Here is a 15,091-nt window from a genome sequence, read left to right on the forward strand (position 1 = left end):
GGGGGGGCTCCGGGCTCCGTGGGGGCCTGCCACTCACTCACACACGGCTCCGAAATAACCCGAGGAGCGGACTTCCAGCTATGCGTAGTGTAGATGTCCCGCACGCCGCCTTAAAGCACGCCGGGTTAATAATAGGAGCGCGGTTGTCGAGCTATTTCAGAAGGGGGGAGTGTCGGCCCATTCTCATTGGATCCGTTTTATCCGCGAGTTCTCATGAAGTGCGAGTGGGAGGAGAATTTCCAGCAGCGGAGGATATCAAAAATAAACCCCCTCATGTCCAGAGAAGAGCAGAAAGTATAAATACCCCCGATGTGTCCAGACCGCGGCGGTGCTGGTGAGAGGTACAACAAGGGCTTAGCTTGGTTAAGGAATTAGAAACGACAACTCAGACGGACTGAAATTAAATACCAGACACACGTTGACTGGCTGGGGGGGGAAACAACGCGTAATTTGTAGAGATCTCTGATTTAAGGAGATTCGTATTCGGGACATAGGCCTACATTGTAATAAAAAAACCTTTTCATTGCAGAAGATGCGTTCCACTGTGTGTTTCACCTTCTCACTCCTGTGCGTAATGAGCGCGGCGCTTTCCACCCCGTTTGAGTCTGAGGATGTTGTACCTGTTCGGATAAACGCGAGAATCAGCGGCCGCTTTTGGAAAAGAAGCGAGGAACAGCCAAGATTTACCCTCAGCGCATTTGGCAAGGACTTGACCCTGAATCTTATCCCAGACAACGGCTTCCTCGCGCCGTCCTTCACCGTACAGCGCGTCAGAGCCAGAGACGTTGGTGCTTTACGCAGCGTCTCAGGTGCCCGTCCCGTCGCGGATCTCCAGACGGAGGAGAGCGGAGGACAGCTGAGGGGTTGCTTCTACTCAGGGATCGTGGATCACGACCAGAGCTCGGTCGTGGCTGTCAGTTTGTGCTCCGGCATCTTCGGTTCCTTCATAACGGAGGGGAAAGAGTATTTCATTGAGCCCAAACTTCGCGGGGGCCTGGGGCCAGACTCTGCAGAGCAGCTGCATGTCATCAAGAGGAGGACATACACCAAAAGTCACGGTGTTCCCCTCCTGTTTGATTACCCGGCGACGGCGGCGGCGGAGGCGAAGCAAAATGGGGAAACTTTTACGCACGGTGACGGTGACGCACGGAGGGAACCTCGCCGGAGACGCTTTGTTTCCGCGCCTCGGTTCATAGAGACAATGGTGGTGACGGATTCAACCATGACCCACTTCTATGGAGATGAAATAAAGGTCAGACACGATGAACTCATTCTTTCCCGCACACACTGTTGATAGGAACCTAAACAAACCTTAGATTCGCAGACTGTCCCATAAACAAACGTCGAGAACGTCATCTTTCCCCCTTTATTTCCCATCCTGCTTGCAGGATTCTCTTCTCCTTCACACATATAGCGACAGGGGTTTGTTTTCTTTGTGCTGCTTCATAAAACACGTTTTGGCAGAGAGGCGGCTTCGGGAGGAAGTCGGTGGGCTCCCTGTTTTTCACAGGCTGAGTAAGAAGTCAGGCAACAGAAATGCAAGCAATGCTGAAACGCATTCCTTCGCACTTGGTCACGATTTGGCAGCTGAGCCACAGCATCATGCAGAGAAGACCCACAAGGCCTTCAATAGCTGCTCTGTTCTGTATTTACTCTTCACTGTGATTCAATTAATGGAGCATTTCCTGCTGTTCATCATAACAGCCATGACTTCAGTTCAGCAAAATATGATGGATGGTGACACGATGAAAAAACCATGCTCCATTCCTAAACTCAGTCAGCCTTTTAAACAAGAGTTGGATCCATGGTGCAGCAGTAGCAGCCAGATTCTCGTCTGTTTGTACTTAATAAGCTGCTCCGCTGCCAGACACTCCGCCTCCTCACAGTCAAGTGAGTCTGTAAAGGCCAGAAAGATGAATTAGGTTTGCATCCCATTTTTATCACAAATTAGATTAGACTTATTTCAAGTATCATCACCCTGGGTGTCTATGAGCAGCGGCAGCTTCAGCGAGTTAAAGGTCGCAGGAAAATACGACAAAAACACGTGTGGCTCATGTGGAAAAACGTTTTTATGGGAAAATCATCCCACCCTAGAAAGAGTGAGTTCAGCAAGCCTGCTGGAAGACACTTTCCCCCACAACATTCATTGTGATTTACCAGATCTCCACTGAAACACACACAACCATGACAGCGCTGTGGAAAACCCCGCCTCCTATGACACAACAGGACAGCGAACAGAAACTATGGAAGCAGCTCTTTACAGCTAATGCTTTCAAACTTAAGATGTAAATACATTTTTGCAGTTTAAAGTTCATAAACAGTGAAATGCTGTATATTGTATACAGGAGGAATACAGGTGGTGTCAAATTAGTAGTACAGTACAATTATTATGACATTTTCTTGTTATATATATATATATATAAATATCTAAATCATTTTAGATATATGACAGTCATATATGTGAAAACTAATTTCATAAAGATTGTGTTTGGTGACGTTGAAGAGGTCTCCCAGCAAACTTTGGCTTATAGCAGATATTCGGTGTCGTCCATAAGTAACAAAGATTGCAGTACTAATAGAGCAATAGATATGCTTGCAACAGCTTAGATATATACCGTGTCCACCATAGTATTGGTCACAACCTGTCACGATAACTACATTTGTTGGACGATAAATTGTCTCAGAAATAATTGCCATAAACGATATTATTGTCATTTTCAGACCTGTCGGGCTCTATTAATGAAAATGTACAACGTCTGTGCAAACACAAAAAAACATGCAACTTGTAAACACAACAGGCAAAATAAGGGATCTAGATAACTCGATAACGTAAAATGATCGAGGTCAATATATCGTACGATAACGATGATGAAGAAATGATTGAGGTCATTTCCATCATAAGATTAGGATTAGTCAATAACTTAATAATCACTGGTCCTGTCAATATGTTGTACATTAACTAGACTTTAAAATGGTCAAAGTTACGTCCATCGTACGATAAGTAGATAACGTAAACATGATCGAGGTCCATAAATCGTACAAAAAGTCAGGTTTTGTGTCAAACAACATTATCAGCTACAAACATCTGATATCGGTTTAGTAATCAGGCAGAAACAACTTTCACAGCAAAATTGGTACTTGCGCTGCGTCACCCGTCACCCATTTGGTTTGAACCGCGTCATGAGCAAAAAAGTTCACGTTCATGAATGTTTGAACTTTTTAAATGTCCCCCCCCCCCCCCCCACAGCAATATGTTCTGACCCTGATGTCGATGGCTGCCCAGCTTTACAAGCACCCCAGCATAAAGAACTCGGTGAACATGGTGGTGGTGAAGATGTTGGTGGTGGAGGACGAGGAGGTCGGCCCGCAGGTCTCCAGCAACGGAGGTGTGGCTCTGAGGAACTTCTGCTCCTGGCAGCAGTTCTTCAACCCACCGAGCCAGAGGAATCCAGAGCACTACGACACGGCCATGCTCTTCACCAGAGAGGTGAGGGCAACACACCATCATCTACACATCATCTTCTAATGTTTGATGAGCGAGAGATATAGTCCAGAACTTTTGAAAAGTGAATTCTTCACCCTGGAGCCATTAGTTTGACAAAAAAAGAAAACATCTTAACTCAAGGTCCACTTGATTAACTTTTGTTTTCACGTAATGTCATCCCGAGAAACAATTTGTGTCCCTGTACAGGAACCAATAGATTACATTTCGTGACTATCTCACACACTGCGGTGAGACTGTGTTGGTATTATTCACTCGTGGTTGTCTGGGATATTTTCTGCATTCAGAAGGCAATAACTCAGCAAGGATGAGTCACAAATGAAGCCCGTGAAGGAATTCAGTCCGTGGCCAGCTGTAGTACATAATGCGGTTTCTGAGCAGCAGGCTCAACCGCAGAGTCTTACAGTAACACAGGTGCATTGTGGGGCCGGTTGTGGGGTCCCAGATGAAGAAAGAGCCCCTTCCTTTAGGGACTGTTTTCATATCTTGCAGTTTTTGCAACCCAGAAACACACATGTGTGGGATCAGAGGTAAAGGAAAGCCTTTCTAGCCCTTTGGGTAAAGTGAGGATGCTGAAAGGGGAATGTTCGAGATGGAGGACTTGTAATCTTTTCCATGCAGAGGGAATGTCAACAGAAAGCAAACAAACTGTACTTTATGGATCCTCCGACAGGAAACAGGTCCACAAGTCCTCAGGGTTTGACTTGTGATTGGCTTGTTCTGCTTTCTTCCATCTGCTGTGTGCATGTGGACAAGGCGTGAGCAGACAGTACACAAGACTTCTCTATTATCACGTTTCTATTATCGCGGCCGAGTCTGGGTTTAGAGATGAGTGCTCTGGTTCCCACAGTCCACTACTGGCTGCTGTGCAGCTGAAAACTCTGTTGCATGTAGTGGGAACATGTCTGTGGTCTCGTACTGTATGCGTGTCTCTGTCCGTCTGTCCGCACTACCTGCAAATGCTTTGACCCATCTTACTTTGTGTCAGCAGACATGAGTGATGGATGCAATTGTGGAAAGAGGTGTACAAACACACGCTGAGCTGCGTTCAATTGGCAGCCTCCGAGTCCAGATGTGTTTTGAATCACGGCGGGTTCAGCCCAGTGGTTTCTTCTTTGGGAGGGGGTTCTGAGGCGAGGCCACGGACCCGTCCGTCTCCGTCCTACACAGCCAGTCTTCTGGAGCCGGGGAAAGACTTCTGATACACAACGCTGTTCATTTTCCAAAGTCACAGTTGTGGACAGCTGCATGCTGAGGATATTTATTTGTTCTGTTTTATGACGGAAACACTGAGCAACATGAAAACAACTGGACACAAATAGACAGTGAAGGATGACTGTGGATGATTGATAAAACATTCACTCAGCGCTGCCCATACACTTAATATATCCACCATTTGACAGAGTAATGTTTTTACCATAGTCCACTCTGCCAGCTGTTTCTAAGCAAACGGTCACAACTTTTTGAGGGAAAACGACCTCAACCGGGTTTAGAACAAGGTATCGAGCCAATGTTGCTCAACACGACACTGATTGACCGTGACAAGACCCGAAGCTGAGCTGAGCTGAATGAGAAAGATGGATAGATTCAAGTATGCTTCTTGGTTTCAGTGCAGTTTCCTTTTTATTGCAAGACAAAAGACAAAAGACATACAGAACAGCAGGAGGACGACAAGAGCAGTGAAAACATGCCAATAAACAAACATTCTTAAGGTAATAAGAGAGCAAGTTCATGTTTGTTGAGTGGATTTGATGTTGCTGTATGCTAGTGTGTGTGTGTGTGTGTGTGTGTCTGCAGCCATCTCTGGTTTAAGTCGATGCTTCGTGTGTTAAAGCTGCATTCTCTCTCGTGTCCATCAGATTGGCAGTAAAAATGAGTGTCATACAAACCACCCCGTTTTGAACATTGTGTCGCTCTGTATTAGATGCTTGTTAAACTTGATAAAAGATACTAAGGAAATTTGGTGCATGAAAATGGTCAGAATGATGATTTTGAACACCTGCCTTTGTATACTTTGGTTTGTATCAGCTGTCTCAAATCCCACATTGTGGTCCTGACCTCGGTGTCCCGGTCTCAGTGTGTTTGTTTGTGTTGCAGGACATCTGCGGACAGAAGAGCTGCGACACGCTGGGCGTTGCCGATGTCGGGACGATGTGCGACCCCAAGAGAAGCTGCTCGGTTATCGAGGACAACGGCCTGCAGGCCGCCTTCACAGCTGCACACGAGCTCGGTTAGCCTAGGTTTTATTTGCCATACGGGTGGGCTGTAGTGAGTTATCTGTGCATCTGTGAGCATGTGTTTCACCATCATTGCATCCTTTTCCCACTGCAGGTCATGTGTTAAGCATGCCTCACGACGACTCCAAGACCTGTGAGAGGCTGTTTGGAGATCTGGGAGGACATCACCTGATGGCTCCTCTGTTTGTCAGCCTCAACAAGACGGCGCCTTGGTCTCCCTGCAGCGCTCTGTACATCACGGAGTTCTTTGACAATGGACACGGTAGGAAACACTTCAGGTTGTCGCCCCCGGCGTGTTAAGTAAATCGGAAAGTAAGCAGCACTCCGGAGAGACTTTCTGCCAACGTGGACATCTGCCAGTACACCGTGGCTCTGTCATTATGGCTGATTCACAGATGAATAGAACACACTGTCATTCCTCTCGCGCTGCTTTCCTGCTTAAACATGTCGCTCCATTCAAATGATGGGCTGTAGAGATAGTTTATCCTGCCCTAAATGTTCTCTTTTTCCTTACTCCCCGCCTCTCTGTTTGTTCCTCCCTCTCCCTCGTCTCATGTCGTGCCTCTTGTATTGTTTGTATCCTTGCTAGACCTACCGGTCAACCTTCTTTTCCATTGAGTCATGCAATGGATTTCTTCCTGTTCTTCACCTCCTCAGCCAAAAACAACAGCTGGTGTCAGCAAAATATGTTCTTTATCAGTTTGAAAAAAACTGTGTTGCATTCCGAACTGCAGACGTCGTTGACGACTCCAAAAAAAAAGCGTATTGAATGCAATGAAGAATCATTAGGGGAAGATACTTCATTCTCATGGAATAGTGTCGAGACTCAGAACATTATATTGCCTATAAAAGTGCACTCCATTAGTTAGATTTAAAGTATTCATTTTTATAGTCAGGACACAACTTGCTCTGAATATTTTCCCGCTGTTGTCATGCCTCACACAAACACATTTGCAACTGTCACAGTGCCGCAAAGTCCACGATCCCCACAAAGCACAATATAATCAGTCTCACACAGATGCTTTGTATTGTTACCACAGGGGACTGCCTGCTGGACATCCCAGAGAGCACCATGCCGTTACCGAGAGAGCTGCCAGGCACCAAGTACAGCCTGGACCAGCAGTGCCAGCAGATGTTTGGAGAGGAGTTCGTCCAATGCCCCAACTCCTCAGACAGTGATGTCTGTAGCCAGCTGTGGTGTCAGGAGGACGGGACGCTGCAGTGCTCCACCAAGAACGGCAGCTTGCCCTGGGCCGACGGCACCCCCTGCAGCCGCAACGGGACCTGCCTCCACGGGGCGTGCATGCCGACCCAGGAGGTGATGCAGCCACTGGTGAGGACGCTTCTTTATTCTGGAAAGTTGAATTCGTTGACAATGAAACACTCTTTGCTGCTACAGCTTTAGTAGGTCCGACCCAGGCGGCATTTTGGACTTATGTTCATCTGGTGACCATAAACAAGACTCCAAAATAAGGCTCATGTTGCTCTCCATCTGAGGGACTAGCCATTGCTCAGATGTCACGAGAAGTGCGGCAGGTCATGTTCGGCAGGTCATGCCTTAGCCATAGCAGAGAAAAGAATATATTAAGACTTGAGGAGGTCTGTTAGGACAAATAGGCTTTTGTTTTGGGGTTTTGGAATGATGGGCTGTCCGAAATGGCACGGCACCTTAACTGCTGGATTTTTGCTTATGCATTATTCATACCAAGCTTATGAGGCCATACTGTGGTATTATACTTGTTTTAGTTCTAAAGAATGTAGACGTAAGACCAAAGATTTAAACACAAGACAAAATTAAAGCTGCACAAGTATTGAAAGCATTTAATATGACCGCCAGTTAACTTTTTCTAATTTGCTTCTCCTTGCATGTTTTTTGCTGACGGTGTTTATTTGCTTGCACTTGCTGGCTGCTGACAACTGGTTTCGACGAGTCGCTTCCTTTGAAAAATGGAATATTTGAATATCTAAAGTTGTGGGCAAACCCCAGTTGCAGATTGTGTGACACAATTGAAAGCTGCAGAAACAGTTTGATCCGGTTTTAACCACAAACAAAGACAAAAAACTTCCATTGTGAATCTGCTGTGTGAGGAAAAAACAGGGAAGTCACAAAGACAAACTCTTGAGAGTAAATACAGCGTCTCAGTTAGCGGAGGTTCTTTCAGCTTTGCAGCTGTGAGCGGTTTTAAGTAGGAATACATGAATGAGAGGTTGAGGCTTCTGTAGTAGTAGTATATGGATTACAGCACTAACCCAGTTGCTTCACGATGCCTGTTTATATTTCCTTAAAGAACATTTAGTTTCATCTTAGCTCGCCTGCCTTGATATCTTCTCCTCGTGTTATGATCACACATCTGTTTATGAACCCAGACGTGCTGGCAGTTGGGATGTTAGCTGGTCCAAACTCATAAAACTTCTGGAAAGGACGCTCACGCCAGCAAACACACACACACACACACGCGCGCGCGCACACACACGTTGAATTGTGCCTCACAAAGCTGCAGCATGGCAGGTTCCAGTAGTGGTGAGTGACACATGTGGCAGGAATGTTGGGTAGAGGCAGACAGCGGGCACGTGCCGAACTTCAACACAGATTTAGCCCCGGAGTCGCGTCACGCCAACACACTGTGCGGCCTCCGCCTCAAACCCAGAAGCCCAGACTGTGGTTTTAAGCTGCACAGCTGAGATTGCCTTTGGCACTGAGTGCTAACCAACTACTCCTCTTTTCCCTCTCTGTGTGTTTTTTTTTTGTATGGCAGGTGGCTGTGGACGGCGGCTGGAGCTCGTGGGGGCCGTGGCAGCGGTGCTCCAGAACATGTGGAGGCGGGGTGGAGTTCTCATACAGGGAGTGCACTGACCCGGTGCCTCTGAACGGAGGGAGGTACTGCGAGGGACAGAGGGTCCAGTACCAGTCCTGCAACACGCAGCCCTGTGACGACAACGACGGTGAGGATTCACCAGGCGGCAACCTCCGGGTGTGCCGAGTGAAGCCGAGTGGCAACAGCTGTAATCCCAGATAGCGAAGCCGAACTCTAGGCTTCAAAACAATCACTTAATATCTCAAAACAATGTCTTAATATCCCAATCTAATGTCTAAGTATCTGAAAATACAGAGAAACCTTCTCAAAATGAGGACTTACTTATAGAATAATAAAGACTTTGAGAATTTGTGAAAGTTTCTCATTGACTTCATCAGACCTACAGGATCTGTCATTTTGACAGCACTGGGCTTCCATAGCTCACCACCCTTCATTTTGCTGCACATGTTGTATGAACATGTAACAAAATAAACCCTCTGAATCAAAATGTTATCAAATTGTATTATGACAAATATAGAATCAATAACATTAGAGGCGCCACTCTGAGGTAATGTTTGGTGGTTTTACTTTGAAAATGACTTAGACGAGGAAATGTTATCAGAGTAGCTGCTGATGATTGATCTGTCAATTGACAAATCAATTCATTTAAATGAATTAATGGACTAATTGATGATTAGTCTCTTGATGCAGTACACAGCAGGTAATCTATCAAACCGTATAATCTACATCACTGCTAATATTATTATTTGAATATACATATTCAACGTATTTGACTGTAGGACTACTTTAAAATAATTATATTTTGGTAGCGCAGCTTCATCTTGTGATTGTCGACCTTTGTATACTAACCTTTCCTCAATCTTTACCCCAGGAAAGAGCTTCAGAGAGGAGCAGTGTGAGAAGTACAACAGCCCCAGCTACCTGGACTTCAGCGGGAACATGAAACAGTGGATCCCAAAGTACGCCGGTGTTTCTCCCAGAGACAGATGTAAGCTGTTCTGCAGGGCCAGAGGCAGCAGCGAATTCAAGGTGTTTGAATCCAAGGTACAGATTACTGAAGCACTCACAGCTCATAACGGCTGAAATGAATAATAATCTATAGCAGAATTGGAATCACAGGTTAGGGGCTTCTCTCCGCAATTTACAGAATAATAAAGCACGTAATCATTGAATATCAATGTTTATCTGTATTGCATGACAATGATGAATAATCGAACTAGACGCATGGAAAATCTGACAGTTTTCTGAATTAACGTTATCATGGAGAGTGACTGGAGTAAAAGTCAAATATGTATTTGTAAAGACACTTTTTACTCTTTTATCACTTCAATATAAATCTTAACTCAAGGTCCACTCATCTTCTTTGGAGACCTCTCAAAGCTAATAAGCTTTTCCTTTCCTTCGTCAAAAGGCGTTGTCCCTGCATCTTAACACCATTGGAGAACTCTACAACATGCAGGTGACTCTGACTGTTGCTTAACACTTGTGATAAAAGGACTCAACATCACCTGCTTGTTGTGTCCCTGCAGGTGATCGACGGGACGACCTGCGGCCCCGACACCACATCGGTGTGTGTCCAAGGCCAGTGTGTGAAGGCCGGCTGCGACCAGGTGATTGGATCCAACAAGAGGGTGGATAAGTGTGGAGTGTGTGGAGGAAGTGAGCTCACCTGTAGAAAGATCACCGGCTCGTACAACAAAGCAACGTAAGTTGAAACAAATACCTCTTGCACTGCAGTAGCAGAGTCACAAAACCACTGTAGAGGCTGGTTCTGCTAACCATGCTGCTACTGAGCACTATTGTACTGAGCAGCTACTATCGTCACCATCTGGAAGCACAAATTAAATCAGCTGTAAATGCATATTTGAGCCTCTTTGAAACGTTCTCTAACCTGATGAGAGGCTGCAGCGTGGAAAAGCCTTGCTTCCCTCTTGCTTATCTTGATGGGAAGGTTCTGCAGCAATGAGAGCAGTTACTTTCAACGGCCCAAAAAAACATCGGAAAATCCAACACGATACTGTAATTCTGTTTTATATATGACTTAGAAATCCATGAGCAGAGGTTCCATTCAATCCGTGTATTTTCAGTTTCCCTGTTTGATCTTAGTGACGATAAAACGCCTCAATACTGTTGTATTATGATGTCATGACAGCCGCTTCACATGTACTTCATATGTTGTGTCTTTTGTTAATAATTTCATCTAAAAAGTTTCCAGGAAGAAAAAACTAAAGTCCTTTCACTGCCAACAACCTGAGGCTTATGGGACAAATATGTTTCTCTATTGATAGTAAGATATGATAAAAACAACACAGCATTAAAAAACATGATGAGTACATGATAAACATCCCAAAATAAAATGTTTGCTTTACCAATATCATTTCTGTGCGTAGTACGTAGCTGGAGCCAAGAGGCGATTAGCCTAGCTTAGCATATAGTATATATAGTAGCCAGTGGAGCTGGTGGAATATGTTTGAGGTAGGGCTGTGCCACATCCCAGAATGATTCAATGCAAAAACATGAAGGTATCAAACACGTATTACTACTTTACAGTGAAATATTTAACATTTATTCCAACATGAAAAAAAGCAGAAAATAACACTTTGATAAACACGTCAGGACATCTTATTTTAGTCTCAGTATAATATAATAATATATATATATATCATATAATAATATTCTGTATAATATAATAATGTATATCATACAATAATATTCACTATAATATAAAACACACACACACATATATATATAATTATTTATTTATAACTATATATCCATTTCTCAGGTGCTTCATGTCCCTTATTTGTCATTTCCAACTTCCGGTTCAACCGGAATCGAGGAAATGACAAATTTGTATTTGTTGTGGCTCAAGGTGGGGCGGCGCCCTAGCGCCCTCTATTGACCAGCCACCACTGATAGTAGCTATGATGATGCAGAGGTTCATTATATTGCGAGATATTGTGATTTAAAGAAAATCTAATATTCGGAAAACTGTCATATTATAAAGAACGCACCACCATATGCATGAATCTGCATTCATCACAATCCCTTTAACAACACATAGCACTATTTTTGTGCAATCTGAGCCGCTGTCTGCCACCAATCTTTGCATGTAAACTCTTAATATAAAATTGATGCAGTGTTTTTTGAGAGTCGATACAGTATTACAAAAACATAATATCAATATTTTGTTACACCACCTTCCACTTAACATCTCAGTTTTATTAATAAATTGTATGGACCTGAGTCAGATGACAAGATTCCTACCAATGTCATGGCTGTCTGTTTAATATAAGCCGGTACATCTATTTCCTAAGTGCATGGAGAAGAGAAAAAGTCAGAAGAGGTAAAACTCCAGCAACACTTGTAGTTTCCTTAAAGACTTCATTGTTAGACCAACGAGTTTCAGCTTGTGGGGTTCAATAGAGTCATCCTCGTTAAATGTAAGCCTACAGTCAGCAGCCCGTTAGCTTCCTTAGCTAGCCCGGCTCTGTCTGTTAGTGCTTTTATCCGACATTTCAAACTTTTGCATGAGCTAGTGAGCTTTACAGGTATTATTAGGCTTGTTTTTGAGCATTTCAGAAAGCTATGCTCCCTAGAAAAAGCAAATATCACCCATGTTGTTGAACTGTATCTTTAAAGTAAGGAAACAAAGTGTGAAAATTATTTAAATCCAGTTCTTTGTTTCTTTTCTCTACCAGTTATGGATACAGCGACATTGTCACGATCCCTGTTGGCGCTACTAACATTGACATCAAACAGCGGAGCCACAGGGGAATCAAACATGACGGGAACTACCTGGCCATAAAGAGGCAGAGCGGCGGTTACATCCTCAACGGTAACTTCTCCGTGTCCACGGTGGAGCAGGACATTCCCGTGCTGGGTGCCGTGCTAAAGTACAGCGGATCCTCCACCACGCTGGAGAGGATCCAGAGCTTCAGGCAGCTGAGGGAGGTCATCACCATCCAACTCCTCGCCACTGCCGGGGACGCCAACCATCCCAAGGTCAAATATACTTTCTTCATCCCCAGAGATGTGACCTTCAACAAATCCAAGGAGAGGAAGGGCTCGTCGCTGTCCTTGCATATGATCCATCCGTTCGGTGTGCCCGACTGGCTGCTGGGGGAGTGGTCTGAGTGCTCCAAGAGCTGTGGCTCCGGGTGGTCCAGGAGGAATGTTGAATGCCGTGACAGCGCGGGCTTCCTGTCCAGCCAGTGCGACAAAGACCTGAAGCCCGTGGACATCAGGCCCTGCGGGGATCTGCCGTGCCCCATGTGGCAGATGGGACCTTGGTCTGTCTGCTCGCGAACTTGTGGCCAGGGGGAGCGCCGCCGCAGCGTCTTCTGCATAGACTACACGGGGAAGACTGTTGAACCAGAGAAGTGCGATGCAAACAAAATCCCAGAGCCCGTCTTCGGAGAATGTCTCAACCAAGAGTGCTTATGAGGAACATCAGTAGAGTGAACTTTCCGTTTTTTGGTCCGACTGCACTTACCAAGCAATGGATGGATTACTGAATGGGCACACTGGGCACAGGCCAAAGTGTCGGCGGCAGAGACACAAAACAACCACAAAGAGACAAAAAACTACCACAAAGACACAAAATCATCAAAAAGATACAAAACAACCACAAAAAGACACAACACTACAGCAAAGAGACACAAAACAACGACACAGGCACACAAAATAACCACAAAGACACAAAGAACGACTACAAAGAGACAAAGAACGACTACAAAGGGACACATAACCACAAAAAGACAGATAACAACTGCAAAGAGACAATAAACAACCACAAATATACACAAAACGACCATAAATGACCACAGAGAGACACGAATGACTACACAGAGGGGGGTTTACATGCCTGTGCCTTTGGGCCCATTGGCTCATAATCTGTCCGAGTTACCAGCTGATCGCATCAAGTCACATCAGGAGCATTTGCCTGAATATTGTTTTGTCATCTTTTATTGACATTTGACAACCACTATTTGAAACCATGGAGATCTACCTCAGGATGTACATGTGATGCTATGTATAGATGCTAGATGAAGGTGCTGCGTGTGCGTTTTCTAGTCCCACTTTAAACAGAAACTTGATCTGTTTGGATGAAGTCTTGTATAATCTGCAGTACGTCTTTCTGAGTGAGCTATCATTTAAGGTGGGGCTAGATTAATGGCATGAAACCTGCTGTCGAAGACCAGCACAGTGTAAATATACCTCCAACTGTCCTCAACCGAACTCAAGCCCCTATAGAGCTTTGATCGAGCCATTTACCTGTTATTGAGGTAAGAACATACGATTGATGCATTGGAACTTTAAGCCTCTGGGTAATGCACTCCTGTTTGATTGCTTCTCATTTCTACACACGTACCGACGTTCTTCAAACGATTGTCTTGAAAATTAGCATTGTTGAACTGTAGGAAAACCATTCAGTGAAACTAAATCTGACAATATTTAAGCTTCTGTCACAACAGATCGTGTCAATGCCGAACTAGACGTGTATAATTTATAGAAATTGACAGAATTTGAGTTTAAACAATGTGTCAAATAAAGTAGGCTCGATAATGACTTTCCCTCTGCCCTGCAGTTTCATTGTAGAGCTTTTCAGGCGCATTATAATGCAGTTGTAATGCAGTTGTAATGCAGTTATAATGCAGTTATAATGCCACACATTTCTTTGGAGGTGTTTTTTGTAAGTTAAGTGATAAGCATACTATCTATCGTGTATATATAAAAAATAACATTATATTTGTTATATAATATTTGTTAATGCATCATATGCAGAACGCTCACAGTTGTTTTCAGACTCTTGTATGTATATTTGATTTCTTCATTCCTGTTGTTAATTTACATTATGTCATAAAACAAACGAGATGGAGCATTAGACCTATATCCCTTCAGTGAAGGACCATGCTATTTTTATTATTACAGCTTCCTTTTTAAGCTATTTATTTTTGTAATATTGTAATTAACATGGCAGATGCTGCTGTCTTTGTGATTTTTGCCTATAAAAATGGTCAAATAAACACATTTATGTCAACATATGAGTCTCCTTTCCTGCTAAGTTTGTGCAACACATTTCATTTTGTGTATTGTGTACGACGGCTTCATTACTCGAGGATCCTTCTGTCCAGACTGGTAAGTACTTACATACTGACCCACTAATTCAAAACAAATGTTAAGTCTTCAATGTTTTCCAGAGCACCATTTCTAGGTCATCGTGGGCCAGACTGATGGAATTCTTGGAGGCGGGTCGGCAGCTTTTAAAAGTAGGGCGAGGCAGATTTTTATAGCTGGTTTGACAAACTGAAAGCCCTGAAGATGTTCAGTGAAATCCTCCCACTTTGGAATAACTTCTCTGCTCAGACAGTTGAAATAAAGACAGCCAAGTATTACTGACAACATTCAAATACATACATAAAATACTTTATAAGAGACTTTATCTGGGACAGAAATCAATTCATATCGCTGTCCCGAGTGTTTTCACGGTCTATCAAGTTTAATGAAGATGGAGAAAGGCATTCGATGTCTGA

At 44.1% G+C, this 15,091-nt stretch overlaps 1 protein-coding gene across 1 annotated transcript; it reads left to right on the plus strand.

Annotated features, from left to right (window-relative positions):
* Positions 1-321: 321 nt before the first annotated feature.
* LOC116400546 (A disintegrin and metalloproteinase with thrombospondin motifs 8) lies at positions 322-13,151 on the plus strand. The gene is made up of 9 exons (XM_031878438.1): positions 322-1,252; positions 3,248-3,487; positions 5,600-5,732; positions 5,834-6,001; positions 6,780-7,072; positions 8,496-8,682; positions 9,427-9,599; positions 10,085-10,260; positions 12,257-13,151. Exons 1-9 carry the CDS (start codon positions 533-535, stop codon positions 12,999-13,001), a joined length of 2,835 nt encoding a protein of 944 aa, XP_031734298.1. The 5' UTR covers positions 322-532; the 3' UTR covers positions 13,002-13,151.
* Positions 13,152-15,091: the final 1,940 nt, after the last annotated feature.

The sequence above is a fragment of the Anarrhichthys ocellatus genome, unplaced genomic scaffold (assembly GCF_004355925.1).
Source record: "Anarrhichthys ocellatus isolate YVR2014 unplaced genomic scaffold, GSC_Weel_1.0 scaffold178, whole genome shotgun sequence".
Classification (NCBI taxonomy): Eukaryota; Metazoa; Chordata; class Actinopteri; order Perciformes; family Anarhichadidae; genus Anarrhichthys; species Anarrhichthys ocellatus.